The following is a 19,683-nucleotide window of genomic DNA, read 5'->3' as shown; positions in this document are numbered from 1 at the left end:
CGACCTTTCGTGTTTTCAGTTTCGTCCTCATACAGTTTTGTCTTTTTAGGTTTTTTATCGGCGCTTTAACCATTACTTCATAACCGAACTGCATTGACCTTTAATCCTTTTAATAGGTCCTTTTTCGAGCATATATATATATATATATATATATATATATATATATATATATATATATATATATATATATATATAAATATATTTTGTGGGTCGACAAAAGTCATTTCATACCTGACTTTGGTCAAAAGCACGGTTATTTTGCGAATCGACTCCTCAATCACCTCATTCTGGCAACCAACTTTCATGCACCTGTTTAAACTTCTACTTTGATATTGTTTTAAATGAGCCTATGACAAAATAGCAATGAAAAATTATCAGAGTCGTTTACCTAGTGAAAACTTTAAATAATGACTGTACAAAAAAGCTATTGGATACCAGAATAAAATCTGCATCTCTATATTATAGTTCTTATCTCGAAATGTTCAATGTTGTGCAACTTATCAAGGATGAATATGCATTTCAAGCATTTTTGCAAATGCCCACATTTTTTACGCTGTGTCTGTTTTGGTATCCCTCAGAAAATTAAGTTAGACTTATATTGATCAAAGTTATATAGGAACAAGGAGGCTCGGTAATGTGCGATTGCACATAAGGTTCCGACCCCGTTCATCCACTTTTTGGCATAATTGTCTACCAAATGAGGAACAGATAGAAAACCCCCCAAAAAACAAATATTTAAAAAAAAATGGTGTATGAACAAAAAGATTGCCTCCAAAGCATTCAAACTCAGTGGAGTAAAAAAAGACGCATTAGATTGATGAGAACTGACGTTATTAAGAAAGCGAGTCAAGAGGAACAGTAAAATCAAACAACAACTACAAACATTAATTAAATCCAAAACTTTATGCCTATTTTAAAAAACTTTCATTACAAAGTTAAAAATGGCGTCAAAAAAAAAAACTAAACAAAGTATCTTCTACTTCACTAGAAAATATATGGGACCATAAAAAAGCTCGGTAACAATTAGACAAAAAAAGAACAAAAACAGTAAAATTAATGAATTTGCTTTTATTTTATAAAAACAATTAATTTCAAAGGAATGAAAACCAGTAGAAATCAACTGAAAAAATCCCACAGATTTACGATTATCTATGTTTCTATAGAAGGGCTTTTAGATTAACCATTTTCAATTTTTATGCGGTTACAAAAAGAACAACAAATAGACAACAAACAAAAATTTAATTAAAACTTGACAGAAAACGCTTTTAAAGCCCTAAAGTCATATTTGCCCCTCAAAATTTGTTCGATTGCGCTTTCTCGGAACATTGACAATGTGGTGTGTGACGTCTAATTAATGAAATTAGGTATAAAGTAGAAATAAATGAAAAGGCAAAATAAAGTAGTACTTTTATATTTTCGAAAAAAGAATTCCGAAGTCTTGAAAGCCTTTAACTACAAAATGAAATACTTATATAGGTTTCATTATTCGGTCAAAGGAAGCCTTTGGAACTTGTTATTAATGAGAATTTGTCTTTTGTGGACAAAAAAACGTCAAACATGAAAAAAATCAGAATTTAATTTTACTTTTTTGTGAAAAACACTAAGCCAGTAAAGTCGTAAGTAATTCTTTAAGAACATTATATTTTGTGACACCAATCACTTTTGACATCATCCTTTGATTCCAATAATGTCATATGTGACCTGCAATAAAAGAGACTTGGCTACAAATAGACAATCAAAAGACCAAATTTTTGAAGTTAAAAAGTGTTTTTTTTTTAAAAAAACAATTGTTTTCAAAGTCATGAGACCCATCAGCTATCTACTAGTATCAGAATATCGGCTCATCTTTTTTTTCTTAGAAAACCAAGAAAATCTGGCATTAAACAAGAAAGTTCTTACAACTGAAAAGACAAAGTAAAAACGACAGTTAAAGACAAAAATAAAAAACTCAAATAAATTCTTCGGTAAAGTTGTGTCGAAGCCGTTGAAACCGTAATCATTAACAGATTTAAAATTTAAAGAATTGGTATTTTAAATTGTGCTGCATTTTCAACGCCAATGATGTGATACATGAACTGTCAATAATGCAATAATGCTACAAAACGAGAAAACGTGGAAAATGGGCAAATGCCTATCAATATAAAAAAAATATGAAAGCTAGAATCATCAAATCCAGAAAACCTTACCTAAGTTTTAAGGCGTAAAACCGCAATAAATATTAAGGTTTTTTGTTCAGTAGAAAAAAGAAACTCTCTTTCTTTGCTGACACTAAGCTACAAGTTGACCAAATTAATAAAAAAAAGTTCATTACGCCATTATTTTCCAAAAATCAAAAAATTTCAAAGTCAAAACGCCAAAAGTTTTCAATTGATCTACTAATTAAATTATTTAGGAGGTGGTTGGGAAGCCAGTTGAATCTATCGCCAGTGAGATCTGATTTGAAATGTTCTGTTCTTTAATTAAATTGAAAAAGATCGAATTTTTTTAAAAAAAGACCTACTGATTACAATCAGAACTATTTTTGTATTTTAACAGTCCGAAATTGGTCCAAAACTGGCCCAGCTAAGTTTGTTTGTCAATTAAGACCACTTTATGTTTCGAATATAGATATAGATAATTTGTTTGTTAAAAAATCATATATAAATGCTGCGTTTTGATTCAACGAGTGAAGTTAGCAGACAAAGGGCAAAATTTTAGTTCAGAGCATTCTTAATGAAAGCGGAAGTAGTAATAGCCCTTTTTTGTGTTTTGAAAGGTTGTTTTATTGGTTTTTGGGTGTGAGCTCCCGGCAAATTAATCAAAGTGGACTACTAATAATCTAAAAAGCTTATTTCGCGCGCTATTTTTGATGAAAAGTCTGAATTATGAAATATTTTACCAAAATTTTTGCCAAAAAAATTAAATCAAAAATGTCAAAAAAATGTTTTTTGTCTTTAGAAATGAAATTAACAACACTATTCTTAAAATTTTTAACAAAATTTAGCGAGATTGGCGTAAATTTACGTAAAATTCCGGAAATTTTGAATAAGAATAACGGAAATCGGTTTAATATTCACAAAAATTTAAACATCGATAGCTCGCTCTTGAAACCGAAATTCAAAAAAATGTTTTTATTTCCATGCTCTACGCTGGACGAGCTTTCTAATGATACTACTCACAACTCTCTACGATGAATATATCGATCGGTCAATATTGACTGAACAAAAAAACCCATTTGAGTATATAGTTCCCCCCCCCCCTCAAGAAGGGTCGAAACAATTATTTCTTTACCCTGAAATATTTCATTTCATTCCTACACCAAACATTTTTGTGATTCAAAATTTGTTCAGCTTAATTTTCGGAATCCGTGATCAAAACGTCATCTACCGAAGCGACAGAAAATGCCATTATTGGTATGATTAACACAGTCCACACGTGTCCTGACATTTCAATGTAAAATCCAGGTCATTCCAGCATTTATTGTGTCTGTGAATAAAACAAGTGAGGATATCATACTGGTCTTCACATCCGCGATGGACTCTGGGAAGTAAATTTGAGGACTCTATTGTTGGGTCCAGTTTGTGAGTGGCAGCTGAATCTAAAATAATGAAAAAGATAATGAAAAAAATTAAATTTAGTAACTTTGAAAAAAATTACTCAAAAGTTTGGTATGGTAAACTTTTATAAGAAGTTGATTGTGAGTTGAGAAGACAAAGTTGAGTCTATTTTATTCCAATAAATTTTTCTTTTAATTTTCTTAGTAACGATAGAATTGAAAACGTCACTCAGAAGACGTTGCTGTACTGTTTCGAAAAGTGCGACAGAAAAATAATACAAACAGTGTCCTCGAAAATGTCTTCATTTGACTAAGTTTATCACTCTTTTATTACCACTGTTACAATATGAACAGTGGAGATAAAAGAACATGATATACTTGTAATCTAATCACGACAATAGTGTGATAAATTTAAGGTACTGTTGTCATCAAAAAGAGTGTTAATTGATTGAAGATATTACTATGCGATTGTTCTTTTTCAACAACTTACGTGAAATCATTCTGACTTTCCTCTATTTTTACTGATTCTACACACACAACTTATAAGCAGGAGTTTCTCGGGAGAACAATCTAAAATGCTTGGAGCCAATGAAATCAGAATAGAAATCAGATAAACCAATAAAGCCCAGTTTTAGATGTATGGTCTTTGAAGTTTGCTCTTATTAGTCTTTGCTACCAGGTGTCATATTTAACGCTACTGTAACTAATAGCAGTATCTCTTCACTGGAAAAACAGTAATACACCTAAATACAAAATCCAATCAAAATGATACAAACTTTTGACATCTTTTTAAAAATAAAAACAAAAAAATTGTTTTTTAAAAAAATCTGAATCGAGGTCAAGCTGGGCGTGTTAAGATTTTCTAAGCTTCAGCTCTTGTTTCACTTAAATGAACTCCAAACGCTGCACATCAGCCTACATAAGGTTTGATTTCATGAAGAAATACAATATCAATCTTAGAGGTTGGAAGGTAACAGTTGCATGAAAGATTCAATAGTATTTTTTGAAGTCTGTACTCTCAGATCCAAATATGCAGCAACAACTGAAATTTAATCAACATGGACACGTAGATTTTTTTGGCCTGATTTATCCCCGGTCGAATGTCCTCCCTAATGTCCTCCCATTTTGTTGTAAATGTGGGGGGATTTGTCTATGGGGGTAAATTAATGTAAGAGTGAGGGGGTAAATTGGTCTGGGGGGCAAAATGATGTAAGAGTGGGGCTGCAATGCGAAGATCTTTTTAGGAAAATGGATATCAAAACTCATAACTTTTTAGGTTGCCCTGGGCTGACAGGGAGATGTAAAATGATGTAAGAGCGAGGGGGTAAAAGATAAATTAACTCCCCACTCTCACATCCTTTTGCTCTGTCAAGGAGGGTAAAATGATGTAAGAGTTTGGGGTATTTGTCCATTACCCCCTCACTCGTACATCATTATACCCACTTGGCAGCCCATTGCAGCCCAAAAGATCCAAGAGTTTTGAGCTGCGTTTTCCTAAAAAAGCCACCATTGCAGTCCCACTCTTACATATTTTTGGGCAGAGAAATTCGACCCAGGATATGCTGCATAAAATATTAATGAAAAAAAAATTTGTTGCCAAACATGTTCAATAATTTACCTGACTCGCCTGAAGTGTGTGAACGAAACAGCAAAAGAGAAATCTTCGCGATTAAATTTACAGTGGATGTGAGATGACTTAATACACAGTGCATCTCGTTTTACAATAAGTTTGTTTCAGTTTTAACAATTGTTAGTTCAACAATTTCAGAAAGCAGAAATAAATGATACCCCTTTTTAAGGACCTACTACCAGCTGTTGGTATATACTGCAATGTTGGAACTGCTTGGTAACCCAGTTTAAAGGAGGTTTTCCGAGGACAAAGTTTATTTAAATATTTTTAACGGCGAAGTGTGTTACTTTTTCTTAAGCCGATGTTTCAGTTAATACTGGATTTGTGATATCTGAATATATTTTATACGAGACACCAAAAAATGTAAATCTTGATTAAAAACCAGAGAGCCCAAATATTGAGTTGAAAGAGCAACTGGCAAAATCTGTGTTTAAAGTTTCTTCAGCAAATAGATAAACAATAATCGGGTCTTCTTCATTTTTTGCCCTCTCTCTCTCTTCTGTCCTCAAAGTGCAAATTACCCAATTTTGGTATGTTTAGGGTAATGGGGGGAGGGGGCTATACGTTATGCGTTATATGAGTCATTAAGTGGAGTTTTTTTTGGGGGGGGGCATACTGCGATTAAATAGATTGTTTGCACAATCATCCGCTGGCCGAAAAAAAAAACCGCATTGAAAGGCCTAAAAATACTAAAAAACTCTAAAGAGCCAAATAATAATAATAACTCCAAGGGATTTTTTGTCACTTTTTTCAACGACAAGCATTTTTACAACCCAAACAGCTCCAATTTTGTTCTTTCTGTTTTATGTTTTTTTAATCTAAGTGAGAGCACATGCGTGTAAAGAAACGAAAAAGATTATACGGAAAAAAGACATAATTGTAATCAAATATTATACTTTTTAGCAGAGAAATATAATAAAAACGTGTAATTGCGAAAATTTCGAAAAAAAATTGCAAAAAGAATTCTAAAATTCGGGTGGTTCTCAAGCTTTTGTAGTAATAAACAACGGGACAGTAACATTTTAACGTTAGCTAAATTAATTAAAGATGACTGAATGAAAATTGCGCCAATAAAAATTAAAACGAGCAGAGGTTGGATTAAACCAATTTGCAAGAATTTGTAAAACTATTGTTTTCCTTGAAAGATTAGCATCGTCTTGCAATATCTCGCAATTTTCACCATGTCTGTTAGTGTACCATCTTGCATGACTAACATCCCTATCTACGAATCTTGTAAGGTCTTTTCATGTGAACATCTGGTCTCAACCAGAGTAGCTTTTAAAGAACTTTTTTTTAAGCTTTGGAACGGTTTTTTGTAATTCTAAAAACTCCTTTTCATTTCTTCCATAATGAAAAACTCTGTTCAGGCATAGAAAAAACAGCTGTTCAGTCAAATTAACTTTGCAAGTTTGCACCTTAGGTTCTCAACTTAACATTAATTGCTAGTGAAGTTTTTTTTAACTTACGGATTTTGAAAAGTAATACATGTGGCCAGAAATAAATAACTGCCAAGAATAACTGATTAGGATTTTAAAAATAGAGGTACAGAGATTACAATCAGCAGAAATCATTTATGATCCAGCTGGTTCTTCTTAATTCAACAATTAACATGGTCTTAAAGGTAATTTTTGCGTAATCACTGTAGGATCAATCTAGGATGTTATACCATGTTATCATCCGATTCACTTTATCTCAAGCATGCAAAGCAAAACTACATTCTAAACTAATGAACTTGGAGTAAAATGAATTGATAAGCTAGTCCGCTTCTTACTTTGAAATGAAAATAGGTTGATCTAGCAGGGATTTAATCAATTGTGTTTTGGCTTTTGAGAAAAAATGATTCATTTACTAGTGACCAATTTTATAAGCTCAATCATATACAAACTTAAGATTTCCTATAACATTTTGCATGTCAACACTTTAATAGCCGCGAAGCGATAGCTGAGGCTATTATTGGCTATTTTTCATCGCAATTTTTTCTAATTGGTTTTCCCAATCCATTCTTTGGTTATTCTAGTTCTAGTGTTTTGCTTAGCCGATGAATATTCGGATCTTTTCCGTTTGTGACCCCCCAAGCTTAGTGGGTGCATATTATTTGCACCCTCCAGACACATGTGCCCTATTTTTACATAATGGTTTACTTTGTAATCACACGTGCTCTGTAATCGGGGGTGCATAACGTACTGTGGGGGCACAAACGAAAAGGATTCAAAAATTCTTTGAAATGTAGGTGAAGTCTTGCACCTATTTTCTTTATTTCGTACGTCAATTTTTTTGTTAGCACCATATGACGTCACAACCACTTCAAATCTGCGTTTTGTTCATTTGCTCATGTAATTTCATTTTAATTGCGTGCGTGACGTCATTTTTCACTTTGTGGAGCGAGTTTTTTTGTTCATTCGCTTGATGAAATTTTTGGTCACATGCGACTTTCTTGACTCTCAAAATGACTTCCTCAGTCTGAAATGAACTTTTCTTTATTTTAATTCAAAGAGATAAGGTCAAGTGAGTACATATTGCTCTAATTGGGGTTTATTCAGGAGCAACTAATGGAAGCAACAATAATTTATTCAGATTCTTAATCAAAATTTAACATTTCAGCCCTCTATCAAAGATTAAGTTTCTTTTTCGGTTTGTCTTTTTTCGGTCTTTTGAGACTACAGATCTACAAAGCTATCGCGGCTAATTTCTGGCAACCAGTTATATTTTTAAAAAGCTTGACCAGCTTTGCAAAATTGGTGAGGTGTCTTGCAAGACTCATGGAAGTTAACGAGTCTTCTTGCAAGTTTTGGGAAACGTTTCACAAGAATATGTTCAGTGTAGCTTGGCTGATAGATAAACTTTCCGTATAATGTTGTCAAAACGGTAGATGAAAAATTTTAAACGGTAGATGACAAATTAATGTCTCTAATGGGGAAATTGGTTTCAAAATTGTATTTTTCTTAAAGGAGACAAATTATTTAGTTTCGATCCCCTCTTCACTTTGTACAAGTATATGTTGGTTAAATGTGTTTAATAGCCGGCGTCAACCTCTCAACGGCTAATATTTAGACGCTCTTTTTTTTACGAACTGACGCGGATTATCGGCTTTCTATAGAGTTTTTTTAGCTCAAACAAGCTTCTTCGTGACTTGAATTTTGAATTCTCGCTTTTTGAGCATTGACTTCTGTTTTTAAAATGTTGACCTCTATTTTCGAACATGGGACTGTGACTCCTCCAGTTCAAACTACAGACAACCCCACACCTATCCTACCACACTAATCCCTCCCACTCCCACCTATCGCTCGACAATCGTGCATATAGTTGCTTACAAGACTAATACAATACTAGTTTAACAAAGTTTTGAGCTGTTCCTAAGCAACAGCACTCGGCAAGGGGCTTAACAAGTAAATTGTACCAGGAGAAACAATCATCAAAACACTCACCTGCACATTTTAAAATGCCGAAAGTCTGCAGTGCCAGAAGTTAAATTGCCAGAAGTTGACTTCCATTGAATTTCGTCATTTTAAAATTTGCGCTTTTCGTGTTTTAATAAGCATGGTTACGTGACAACGCAGAAGTCACTTCGAAATTCTGACTTAATATCTCGATTCACTTCGCGGTTCTCGATAAACGCCAGAAGTTCTCAATGACTTCAAGCAGAGTCACGTAACCATTACTGAAGGGTTTTCGATTCACTATCAGTACTGACGTCAGTGAAGCTAGCCGATTAGTGTAGTTCGTTGTCATCAGTTTTCGGAAAGGCAATTATGCACAATCAACTTTAACTGACGGCGGATCGGTTCCCCGCCTTTTCCTTTTCAATAATTACATATCAACAATGAAATTGCGCATATTTATTTGCGCGATATATGGAACTTCTGAAACAATCATTCAAATTGACCTACGATAATTAGCTTTGGAGAAATTCGGGGGTTGAAGAGGTGATCTGCGGCATACTCACCCAAAAAAAGCAGAAAAATGCCCAATGACGACAAACAAATTTGAGAATATAGGGATGTTGAAATGCAGCCCTTCACTGCTTTGTCTCCACGACTTTTATAAGAGGAATAAGAAAAATTTTCAGCGCCTTTCTTATAACTTTTGCGCTTTACAGCGCTTTTCTGCGGAACATTGTAAGATTTTTGAGCTGAAAATTTTGAAAAAGACAGCGCATTTCACTGCATTTCTTATTTAATTTGCCGAAATTTTCACCTCCGTTAGCGCTTGCTTATTGAGTTCTGGAGGGGTGTCCAGCTTTTTTTCGTTTAATACCTTTTTCCTAAGGAAAGTCTGTGCTCAACCTATCATATTTTAAAATATTGTTTAGGTCGATGAGTTCTTGGCGAACTTGAAGAATTACAACAAGGACAACATCCACGACAATGCAGTGAAAGCAATGCAGCAGTATCTAAATGATAAGACATTCAACAGAACCAGTATTGAGAAGAAGTCTCTGGCTGCTGGGGGTCTGTGTGAATGGGTCATCAACATATGCAAGGTCAGTAATGGTCAACCCCCCCCCCAGATTGTCTTTTAGGTCCTTATGCATATAGTATGTATATGTATGTGTATGGGTATGAACATAGCAGGAGATAAGACACACACGCATAAAAACGTATAAGACAATCTGAGGGGGGGGGGGGGGTTCGGTGAGTCCAGGAACGTCATGTTACCATTACTAAGGTCAGCTCTGATCCGTTTTTGAATCTTTATTGTACGCCGCGTGCTAATATAATAGCCATTACTTTTATTTCTGAAAAATTAAACCTTGTACTTAAAAACAGCAGATGTTGCTACGCGCTCTACGAAATCTAAATGCCGAAAAATCTAGTGTGCTGCTTATGACAGGAAGTGGGTCAATATCACGAACTTGGCCATTTTTTTAACCCATATGCTCTTGTTCTTTATTTGTCCCCGAGAACTCATCGTTCTAGGTAAATTCACGATGAACAAGTAGAACTTATTGTCAAGCTATGCAAAAGTTAACTTTCTCTGAAATTTCTAACATTATTGACTACTTTTTCAAGAGCCTAAAAGTTTAAGCTATAAATGGTTTTCATTTAACGCCTTCATGTATTTTGATTCTACAATTGTTTCACGTGAAATTCAACTGCTTCTGAAAAAATGCACAAAGCTTGAAAAACCTGAAATCACTTGACGGAAAAATTTGTCTAAATTGGATCAATTATTTCCTCAGACTCATTCCTAATTTCTGATTTCTTATAAATTATACCTGTCCTATTATAGCGCTATTATAGCCCTCAGCCGGCTATTATAGCGCTTCTAATTTGTACAATGTCCAAAGTAATTGGATTGTATTGGTGCTCTGTCCTTTTTTGTAAGATGTGACAACACATTTTCGACAACTTTTCCTTCAAAACTAGATAAACTGTTAAAACCCAGTAAGCAAAAGGTTTAATTAGAGTTCGCCAGCTATTTTCGGTATTCTTGTAACTGAATTGTGTCTTTTAAGCTGAATATGCTGGGAAGGCCTAATTTCAAGATGAAAATGTTACTTTTCGAGGTTTCTGAGCACCAAATTCTGCGGTTTCTCTTCTTTTTCACAATCACTGAAATTTTTGCTAAGTGGGTCCTCAATTGACGTTGGGCAGAGTCCAAGTGGTCCCGCGCAAGCTATATTTTCTTTTTATGTCTATTTTTGGGGTATATGTATTGGTAATGCCCATTTAAAAACGGAAATGGTACTAATTTTACAGTTTTTAATTTATTTGGAAATTCTACTCAATTTTTGAGTTTCTCGACTAATAGTTGCGAATGCGTTTTTTGTGACTGGAGTGTGTAATATTGGATCAAGTTTTGCAGGAGAAAATTACGTTTTCAGTTTATCAGCCTCAAGAAGATTTTTGGCTTCTTTTTCTTTGCAAAATTTTGAATTTTTTTGGTCGTTTCGGTTCTTTGACTGTTCCAAGCTTAACGACTTCTCTGCTCACCTGTAAGTTGTTTTTTTCTCACCTCGAAGACGGTTTACTTCTTCAATTTTGACGATGCTGTGTTGTTTTGATGTTGTGAGAACAACGGTCAAAATCAAGTCAAAATTTGAAGTTTTTGATTCCCAAATTGCGCAGTTCTTGTTTTTCTTTGTTTTTTAAGTTTTTTGTTAGATTGTTCTCAGTACAAAGAGGTTCATTAATTTTTTTTTCATATCTTTCTAAAGGTATTTGTTCACCTAAAATCAAAAAACCGTAAGCAAATTTTCAATTTTTGTTCTTTTTCTTTTGAATTTATTGTCATTCTTTTAGTTATTTAACAATGGAGCGGCAGTTAAACGTGTTCGTGACTCGCATTTGAACTTCTCGGAAGATTTTGGATGAAAAATTGCTTTTGAAGATCTTTGCGTCGAGAACTTTTTGAACGTTTTTTTTTAATTTTTGCTAATGACTAGTAAAAAAAATTAAGCGACTTAGAAATTTTAAATTTTTTCGAAAGCTTTTTGTCTTTTTTTGTGTTTTTTTTTATAAATTCATGTGGTTAACTTAACGTTTTTTCAGGGAGAAGATGATTTTTTCTGTCGTTTCAAGCCTTCTGCATTATTAGTGTTATTTATATGCCGCTTTTTCGACATCTTGCATGAAATCTTTTTGTACACTCTTTTCTGTTTTCAGTGTTTCTTCATTCTGCTCAAAATGCTTCCAAACAACAGTTGCTCAGCAAAGCAACCTAAAACGAAAAAAATAAGAAAACGAAATCAATAAATTGAAACTTCAGCCAAAAAGCCTAGCGTTAGAGGCCCGCTACTTGAACTTTGCTCCTATAACTCCTAGTATCCATCTCCACTGCATATTAGTCTTGAAACTAGCCCCTGTTTCCTTTCATTAAGGAACAAGAGCATGTTTAACCGCAAAAGTAAGTAGAATTTTTTAAATTTATAAGTCGTTTCTTTCATAAATCAAAGTTTCATTTCTATTTTTGTTTCAATTGGGGTTATGAGAATTGGCGTTATAAGAGTCAACGGTGGCTATTTTCCAGCAATCTACCGGGTGTCATTTTGGCTACATTTGCTTTTAGTGTGTCTTTATCACCAAGTTTCTCTCAGATTTAAGTGCTCTTTTACTTGTTTTCTTGTTGTTTTAATTATAAACTTTGGTATTCTCTATTAGATTTGATTTTCTCTAATTTTGTGAAACTAAGTATCATCTCTTTGGCTTGCAATTGCTTTACTGTTCAGATAATTTTTTTTCAATTCTGTGTTTTGTAATTCAGGACTTGCCCTGCTATCTCTTTTGCCTTCTTTAACCAGTTCTCAGCTCACCTGTAAAATAGTTTTTTCTTTATTGCCATAAGTGAGTTAGGCTTGTGTTAAATACAAAAAAGATCAGGCATATTCCCCACCAATTTTAATTTTGAAAAAAAAATTAAATTTTTTGTTCATAATTCTATTTTGTGAGTTAAATTTGTAAAAGATAAATATTTTGACCTTGAAAACGGTCACCTGCTTCAACTTTAACTAGGCTGTGTTGTTTCTGATCTTATGAGCACTACGTTCAAAAACAAGTCGAAAAATTTCTATTTCTTCAAGTTTCTGTTGCCCAAACTGCACAGTTTTTCTTGTTTTTCTCAGGTTTTTGAGTTTTTTAGGTTGTTTTTAGTACATTGAGTTTCATTATATTTTATTTGATATCTTTTTTAAAGGTATTTCTTCACTTAATAACAAAAACCGTAAACGATTTTTCACTTTTCGTTATTTTTTGAATTGATTGTCATTTTTTAGTTATTTGACAATTGGGCGCCAGTTAAACGTGTTTTTGACTCGAACTTGGAATACTAGGATGATTTTGGTTGCAACAATTAGATTTGAGGATTTTTTCGTCAAGAGCTTTGCAACAATTTTATTAATTTTTGCTTATGATTATTAATTAGAAATTTTGAACATTTTTTGTCTTTTTTAAGAATTTTATTTGATCAGCTTAATCTGTTTTCAGAGAGATGTGTTTTAGTGTCGTTGGAAGCCTTTTGCACTATTTATTTGTTTGCATCATTTATATGCCGCTTTTTCGACATTTTGACCAATAGTTTTTTGTTTACTGTAGTCTGCTTTCGGGGTTCATTCATTCTGCTCAAAATGCTTCCAAACAACAGTTGCTCAGCAAAGCAACTTAAAACGAAAAAAATAAGAAAACGAAATCAATAAATTAAAACTTCAGCCAAAAAGCCTATATTTAGATGCCCGCTACTTGAACTTTGCTCCTTTAAGTCCTTTTATCCATCTCCACTACATATTAGTATTAAAAATAGATCCTGTTTCCTTTCATTAAGGAACAAGAGTATGTCTAACCGCAAATTAAATATAAAATTTGCGATTTATAAATGGTTTTTTCATTTCATTTCTATTTTTGTTTCAATCGGGTTATGAGAATTGGCGTTATAAGAGTCAACGGTGGCTATTTTCCAGCAATGTACCGGTTGTCCTTTTGGTTACATTTGTTTCTCTAGTGTGTCTTTATCAGCAAGTTTTTCTCAGATTTAAGTGCTCTTTTGCTTATTTTCTTGCTGTTTTTATTATAAACTTTGGTATTCTCTATTAGATTCGATTTTCTCTAATTTTGTAAAACTAAGTTTCAGCTCTTTGACTTGCAATTGCTTTGCTGTTTAGATAAAGGATTTTATAGCTTTTTCAATTCTGTTTTCCGTAATTCTGGTCATGCCCTGCTATCTGTTTTATTTCGCTGGAGAAGAATTTGCTTCACTCAATCTCTTTTTGACGCTTCTTCAGCCTTTTACGTGTAATCTTTATTACTTCTGACGGCTAGTTTCTTTCTGCAATGTTTCTGCTCAGAGTGTCCTTAAACACAATTTGCTCAGCAAAGCAATATGAAATGGAGAAATAACGAAATCAGATTTCAAAACGGGATAAGCCCATAAAACCTTGTTTCGGATGCTCGATGTTTGGGCCTTTTTCTAATTAGTCTTAATTACCAGGCCTAATGTTTATTCGTATTGATACTAATCTCTGTATCCTCTTATTAGGAAACAAGATTACTTCTAGCTACAAAATGCAGTCAAAATATTGAGCACTTTTAAAAAGTTTTTTATACAATCAATTTGTTTTCGGTTCATTCAATTCTGGGGGGGGGGGGGTTACGGTAAACAATGGCGGCTATTGGCTATTTTCCAGCAGCCTGCCGGGTTTGTTTGTTATGTTGCAGTACAACGAGGTGTTCCGAGACGTGAAACCCAAGAGAGATGCCCTGGCTCAGGCGAACAAGGACTTGCAGGGTGCAAAAGAGAAACTGGTCACTCTCAAAGCCTTACTCAAGGTATGCAAGAGCGTCTGCACTACTCAATACGTGCCAGCGCACCAAAATAACTGGATTTTTACTTAAACTTGGGCTAGTTTGTAGAATTGTGAGTCAAAAGGTCATAATAATGTGTAATACCAATTATAATGACTTTATTTATCAATTTACCAAAGTAACATTATGAGTAAATAATAGAAATGGTCTCAACTTTTTAAAATTGTCCTGACAAAGTTTGCAAATGATCTTTTTACAAAATCCTCTGCAAGTTTTCAAGGGAACTAAATTACCTAGTTGACTAGATCCAGAATTGATGAAAACGTTGGCTTAGGAACTGGACGATAATCTAGCGGTTCTTGGCGAACAATACGCTGCAGTTACAGCCGAAAAAGCCAAATGTCAGGCCGAAGCGGATGAAACCGCCCACACTGTCAATCTAGCGAACCGGCTCATCTCTGGCTTGGAATCGGAGAGTGTCCGTTGGAAGTCGACTCTGCAGAAATACGAGAAGATGCGGACAACGCTGATTGGTGATGTTCTGGTGACGTCAGCATGTGTGTCGTATTTGGGGTGTTTCTCCAGGAAGTACAGAGAGGAGTTGATGTATGAAAAGTGGCCATTTAAGCTCAACTCTTTCCCGGATGAGGTAAATTATTGTCAATGGTCGAATCGGATTTGCTGTCCCCAATCTTGCTGGGCATGATCTTTTTAATTGCTCTCAAACGAAGTTTGTAGCAATTATATTAGTCCTGTCGGTCTTTTTTTTTATGCGATTTTTCGCTTGACCAATTTTTCGTCTGACGCTTTTGACTTTTCGTCCTCAAAAACGGGATAAACAGGTAGCGCCCAGCGGGCATTAAGTCTCATTAGAGGCCCTTGGCCGCGTTTAGTAGTCCTTTAAGTGCTTAGTATGGTGAAGCTACTGGGAAGGCCGTACTTTAAGGTTAAAAGGTCATTTTTAGGAGTTTTAAGGTCTTTCAGGCAATAGTTCCAAGTCTTTTGAGTATACAGCCTGTATATTCTCATTGTCACTCAAATGAGTGAATGACAGCAGCCTCTTATGACTCAAGTAGGATTGCATCACAGCTGCCTTTTCTTCTACGTGGGTCTCTGCTTAGGTCCACGTTAACAGCGTGTCTTTTGGCTGTTCCTGAATCTCGCTTTTTCTTCTCTAGCCGCGTATTTTTTTTACTATCCTAAGAAGAGTATTGGTTTTCTGTGGTTGTTTTTCAGCTGAACGATATTTATTCACTAGTTGCTCTTTAGTGTTGTTTTTGGATTTTTAAATTGTTTTTAAAACTTAATTAATACTGAAAATTAATACTGAAAGAAAACTGAATTTTTTATTTTTTACACTTGGTATCTGCTGATCTGGTTCAAGGTTTATAGTGTTATGTTTTGAAGCCTTAACTCCCTAACAGTCTTACTTGCCCTTTCACAACCTCATCTAACCTTCCCGCACCCCAGCCCCCTAATTCGGTCGTAAGCGCTTAGTCTTCAGCCCGCTTCACAACAACTCCTAAAACTACAACCATTATCCAACGATCATCGCCCCTCTAACATAGCGCCCAACGGGCATTAAGTGCTCTTAGAGCCTTTTAGCTCTGTTTCAGCTCAAACAGTTTTGGAGTCTTATACTTATGGTGTGAACAGCGGTTCTTAGAGGTTGAAGACCCCACCCCCCCCACTGCTGACCCCCCCCACTATTGCCCCCCACCGCCCTGTTGCCCCCCCCCACCCCCCACCCGACTGTCGCCACCCCCATCGGCACCCCCGTGCACCCTCCCCCCACCCGTGGCTAGCTACTGACGAAAAACCGGTAGCTAAAAACGCAAATTTATACTAATTTTCACAATTTTTTTCAAGATTTTTGAAAATTTTTGTCAGTTTTTTAAGTTTTTTCAGCCCTAGCAGCCCTAGGTGTCAAGGAATCCACTCTAGGATTTGATAATAGGTTATTGAATAGTTTCTAGTGGTAATAGAATGGTTTCAACATTTCAACACTGCGAATTTTTTGCATTTTTGATAAATTTTGCAAATTTTTTCAATGTTTTTGCAAGTTTTTGTCGTTTTTTAGGTTTATCCAGCCTCAAGAGCCAAGGAACTTCCTCAAGGGTTTAATAATAGGTTACTATGTAGTTTCTAGAAGTAATGGAATCATTTTCAAGATTTAAACATCAGGAATTTTAGCATTTTTTTGACCAAAATTGCTATATTTTTAAAATTTTTTGACATATATTTTCATTATTCAAGATTTTTCAGCCTCAGGGTTCAGACAACCTCCTGAAGGGTTTGATAATACGTTGCTGCATAGTTTCTACTGGTAATAGAATGTTTTTCAACATTTGAACATCACGATTTTTAGCAATTGTTGGATAAAACTTGATTTTTTTTTCAAATTTTTCAAAATTTGTCATTTTCTAAGTTTTTTCAGCCCAAGAAACCTCGTATAGGCTTTGATAATAGGTTACTGAACAATTTTTATTGCGATAGAATAGTTTTGAACTTTTTAATATCACAAATTTTATCGATTTTTTAATAAAACTTATGATTTTTTCAATTTTTTTTTGAAAATTTTGTCATTTTATTTTCAATTTTTGAGTCCTTTTTTGAGTTTAGCGATTAATACTGGCCAACAAAGCTTTTTAAGTCTTGCAGACAAAAATCCAGAGGCAAAAAATGTTCTTTGAACATTTTCGTCACTGCGAAATGTGGAAAGTTTTCTTCGGAATTTTGCACTTTCAGTTTTTTATATGACTTAGTTACTAACAAGGCTAGAATATCATAGAAAAAATTTCTAGCTCTCTCTCTTTCTCTCTCTGTGTGTGTTGGTTGGCGTTTCTTTCCTTCCCTTTCTCGCTCACGTTTTACCTCGCACTCTCTCTCTCTCTCTCTCCTTAACTCTTTTGTTGACTTCAGCGGCTGTTATGTGGCGTGATAATATCGTCTATTACCCTAGCCTCACGCCTCTTCAATCAAGCGAAAGCTAACCTCACTAAACAGGGGCTAGGTGCTGACAACCGCCCGCCGGTCGTTTGAGAGCAATTCGCCCGACGTTAGTCGGTTATGTTAGTCATTCGCATCATGCCTCCTCTCAAATACTTTCCCATTATAGTATAAAATTATAAATAGGGAAAGTGTGGGGGTTTAGATTCAATCTCTACTACGCAGGGGATGGGATTGGAGCAATACCCCAGTAATAAGATGTTGCAAAAACCTTTCTTTGGCCCAAGTTCGTTTCTAATCTAATCAAAACCTTTCTTTGGCCCAAGTTCGTTTCTAATCTAATCAAAATCTTTTTTGGCCCAAGTTCGTTTCTAATCTAATCAAAACCTTTTTTGGCTCAATTTCGTTTCTAATCTAATCAAAACCTTTTTGGCCCAAGTTCGTTTCTAATCTAATCGAAATCTTTTTTGGCCCAAGTTCGTTTCTAATCTAATCAAAATCTTTTTTGGCCCAAGTTCGTTTCTAATCTAATCAAAACCTTTTTTGGCTCAATTTCGTTTCTAATCTAATCAAAACCTTTTTGGCCCAAGTTCGTTTCTAATCTAATCAAAACCTTTTTTGGCTCAATTTCGTTTCTAATCTAATCAAAACCTTTTTGGCCCAAGTTCGTTTCTAATCTAATCAAAACCTTTTTTGGCCCAGGTTCGTTTCTAATCTAATCAAATACTTTTTTGGCCCAAGTTCGTTTCTAATCCAATCAAAACTTTTCTTTGGCCCAATTTTGTTTCTAATCTAATCAAAACCTTTCTTCGGCCTAATTTCATTTCTAATCTAATCAAAACCTTTTTTGGCCCAGGTTGGTTTCTAATCCAATCAAAAACTTTTTTGGCCCAAGTTCGTTTCTAATCTAATCAAAACTTTTTTTTGGCCCAAGTTCGTTTCTAATCTAATCAAAACCTTTTTTGGCCCAAGTTCGTTTCTAATCTAATGAAAACCTTTCTTTGGCCCAATTTCGTTTCTAATCTAATCAAAACCTTTTTTGGCCCAAGTTCGTTTCTAATCTAATCGAAACCTTTTTTGGCCCAAGTTCGTTTCTAATCTAATCAAAACCTTTTTTGGCCCAAGTTCGTTTTTAATCTAATCAAAACCTTTTTTGGCCCAAGTTCATTTCTAATCTAATCGAAACCTTTTTTGCCCAAGTTCGTTTCTAATCTAATCAAAACCTTTTTTGGCCCAAGTTCGTTTCTAATCTAATGAAAACCTTTTTTTTACCCCAAGTTCGTTTCTAATCTAATCAAAACCTTTTTTGTACCAAGTTCGTTTCTAATCTAATCAAAACCTTTCTTTGGCCCAAGTTCGTTTCTAATCTAATCAAAACCTTTTTTGTCCCAAGTTCGTTTCTAATCTAATCAAAACCTTATTTGGCCCATGTTCGTTTCTAATGTAATTCTTAGATTCTTGTAAGACCATACCAGGTAAGTGTTGATATGCAAGCGTTCAACAAGATTGACGGTGGCACATTCTACAGCAAATGCGGCTTGATTATTTTGATCACGAGTTGTTTTTTGAAAGCAGTTTTTTTTTGTTTTAACTCAACTTTTTCGACAACGGTATTTGTCTCAATCAACTAAGCTAGTATTTCTTTGTTTGGAGGCCTTATTGATCATCTGCTAAAAATATTATACTTTTAGGCTCAATTTGGGGCTATTTTTGCCTTTCTGACCATTTGGAGCTTTTTTAGTAGATTTTCTAATCTTATTCCATTTGTTTTGCATTAGTGGAATCGTTTTGGTTGATTTAGTGTTAAATATTTTCGTGATTTAATTGATTTGATAGATTTTGAGTTAGGTTTGCTAAAAAATGGTGAAATTTTAATCGATATATTGACTATGTTCGTCTCTTTTTTAAATTTTTGCATATTCTGAATTTTCTTAATTAAGCATTTGGCGATACTTTTTTTGCCCGCTAGATAATTTAAAGCCATTAAACGGGAAATGATACTAAGGTTTTGCAGTTCAAGGTTTCATACATGGCATTTTTTACTCAACAAAAATTATTTAAATTTGTGTTTTCTTACCCATTTTTCGTTGTACGTTTTTTGTGTTCTGAGGTTTTTTGGCAATAGTGGTTTAGGTCGCGTAACATGGGATGGAGTTTTAACAGATTTTTTTCCCGGAATTCTTTTTTGAGCGTTCTCATGCTATCTTTCTTCTGTTTCAAAATGATTCTTAGGTTCAGTTAGCAGGCTCATTTTATTCCTTGAGTGTTTGACTAGGGCCTAACGTAATGTGTACTTCGGGTTGGCTCCGGTGTCTCAAGTGTCTCAGAGGAATAGA

General features: G+C 34.5%; 1 protein-coding gene across 4 annotated transcripts in view; it reads left to right on the top strand.

The window, feature by feature from the left end:
- Positions 1-19,683, top strand: part of LOC142342601 (dynein beta chain, ciliary-like) — a 300,993-nt gene that overhangs the window by 219,613 nt on the left and 61,697 nt on the right. For all 4 annotated transcript variants that reach the window (XM_075393992.1, XM_075393990.1, XM_075393991.1 and 1 more), the window contains 3 exons: positions 9,475-9,645; positions 14,312-14,422; positions 14,733-15,047. In XM_075393992.1, the coding sequence (XP_075250107.1) occupies positions 9,475-9,645; positions 14,312-14,422; positions 14,733-15,047 (597 nt within the window). The remainder of the gene's footprint in view (positions 1-9,474; positions 9,646-14,311; positions 14,423-14,732; positions 15,048-19,683) is intronic.

Source organism: Convolutriloba macropyga, chromosome 7 (assembly GCF_964194025.1).
Source record: "Convolutriloba macropyga chromosome 7, txConMacr16.3, whole genome shotgun sequence".
NCBI classification, from domain to species: Eukaryota; Metazoa; Xenacoelomorpha; order Acoela; family Convolutidae; genus Convolutriloba; species Convolutriloba macropyga.
This window is presented reverse-complemented; position numbering and strand designations above follow the sequence as displayed.